At 39.5% G+C, this 2,040-nt stretch overlaps 1 protein-coding gene across 1 annotated transcript; it reads right to left on the bottom strand.

The window, feature by feature from the left end:
* Nucleotides 1-894: 894 nt before the first annotated feature.
* On the bottom strand, nucleotides 895-1,440 carry LOC146996095 (uncharacterized protein F54H12.2-like). The gene has a single exon (XM_085821344.1). It carries the CDS (start codon nucleotides 1,438-1,440, stop codon nucleotides 895-897), a length of 546 nt encoding a protein of 181 aa, XP_085677470.1.
* Nucleotides 1,441-2,040: the final 600 nt, after the last annotated feature.

A 2,040-nucleotide genomic window follows, 5' to 3' on the forward strand; every position in this document is an offset into this window, starting at 1 on the left:
TTTTAAAGAAAAAATGATTAATTTTTTCAATGTGTACTTCTTCAACAGGACTGTTTTCGGAGTTTCCAGTGTGCAAATAGCCGTAACGTTCCATCGTCGACTTCTGAAGCGTTAGTGATGTTTTGCAGGAATAACACGCATATTTATCAAAGACACACAATTTTGTTTCTTGGCATGAAAAGCATGACAACAGCGGCGACGTTTGAATTTTTTTTTTTTTTTAAATTCCCTAATAAAAATTTCATTTTTTTTCTTATCTTTCGTGCAGAGGTCCTTCAAAGAGTACTCTCTTACCATACAAAATAAAAAATAAAGAGCAAATTTTCCGCAGGATGTACTGGTATCATCTTGAAAGCATATTTTATTATAAAATGTTTTGTTAGCGTTGGTCATTAAAAAGTTTAAAATATTTTTGTTAGATGGAGCAAGACCATAACTGTCGAAGTAATATGCCGTGCTGTTTTTCTTAAAATATATCGAAATCCAGTGGCTCCCAGGTAAAGTATGCGGATCCAAATTCACTATAAATGAGGAGTAATGTCTCTTTCGTAAGGGTATGAAATCGGAAGGATATACACCTCCAAATGTTTTTTTGATTCGACTGTCGCCACAGGCATATTGACACAGAGTTAAAGTATCCATTACCGCCTTTGTTCGAAATGAATATTTCTGTATATGCTTTTAAACACTTCTTCGTACACTGATGTTTCTTTGATGGGAAAATTTCAATAATTTTTTCGGCAAAAGCGAGAAAGAATGCAATGCGCAGGTTCGCTATTTTATTGGAAAACATCATATCGCCTATACTTCGAATTACCTCCTCGCCTGCACCCGCCTCCTTAGCTAGTTCGCTAATTTCATTTCCGTATATTTGCAAAACTTCGTCCATGATTTTTAATAATCTGTCGTGACTCCGCGTGACTTGTCTATTTCAATTATGTTCCTGTATTCAGCATAGACTATCAGGGTAACTGTTTCTGGCAAGGCCGCTGCAAATTTGATATCAATGGCTATGTTTCCGCTCTTATTTATGCTTACGTGGCTTTCATTAGATGCCATATCTGGAGTCAAATCAACGGCATATAATGTATACCCATCTTTGTATTCATCAAAGGAGATATTAATGTTGGGGCTTGAATGATATCGATTTAAATCTGTAAAGATGCTTAAATAACTTCGCCCATAAAATGTTTTTTCGAAATTGGGCTGATAGGGTTTGGAAGGTATCATCTGTCCCCCATTTAATATGCATAGGTAGTTTAGGTTATAGTGATGAAATTTAAAAGGATTTCTGTTGATGCTTCCATTATAGGCGGCATTAGATACAAAACCTAGAATGAGACGTGTGGGTAGCTGACCAATAAAAGCGTTTGCTACAGTTGTCGATTGCAAACCGCTCGATATTGCAAAACTTTTTATGTCAATCCTACGAATGGGCATCTTAATAACTCCTTTTTCTAAAGCCTTTTCGTGTGCTATAGGATGGAGGGAGCCACGCTGACTTTTCTCACGTATAGTTTTGCTAGCTGAATTCTAATTTTATAATTGTCGTTTGCCGACATCAAAGTGAAAACATCTTTATGCCTTTCCAGTTTAATGCGTACATTAACCCCGTTGACTAACAATTTTGGTTGAGTGGCCAAATCGAAGTGCAATGGTCCCACGAGGTCGAGGCTTTGGCTAAGCTTGCAACGATTTGCACGCGTTGTATAACCTTCGTTTTCGTCTCCCACAACATCATGCTTAGATGCAGCAGGTACTCCCGAGAGCTTGATCCCAAGCCACTGACACAAGGACTAGTGACCAGCCGATTGACACCCGTGAGGACGACTAAGGTGCCTCCAGTTTAGCTGAAGCAGAGGCCAAAGCATTGTGTTGGGGACAGTAACTCGCCCCTCAACTACCAGGACCCTCCTTTCCAGCGACACGGGTCTCCACGCACGGCAAACACGTGGGCAGTTTTTTCGCCATTCGAAAACTAGAGATAAAGTCTGTTCCAGTCTCTCGTGACGAGCCCCAAACTCCGTGGAGAGAAACCAC

This window comes from Stegodyphus dumicola, chromosome 7 (assembly GCF_044657685.1).
Source record: "Stegodyphus dumicola isolate Sdum_Otavi_A_Nest chromosome 7, ASM4465768v1".
Taxonomy (NCBI): Eukaryota; Metazoa; Arthropoda; class Arachnida; order Araneae; family Eresidae; genus Stegodyphus; species Stegodyphus dumicola.

Excerpts from the sequence above, each read along its gene's own strand:
- LOC146996095 (XM_085821344.1), bottom strand. The coding sequence starts at position 1,440 with ATGCCCATTCGTAGGATTGACATAAAAAGTTTTGCAATATCGAGCGGT.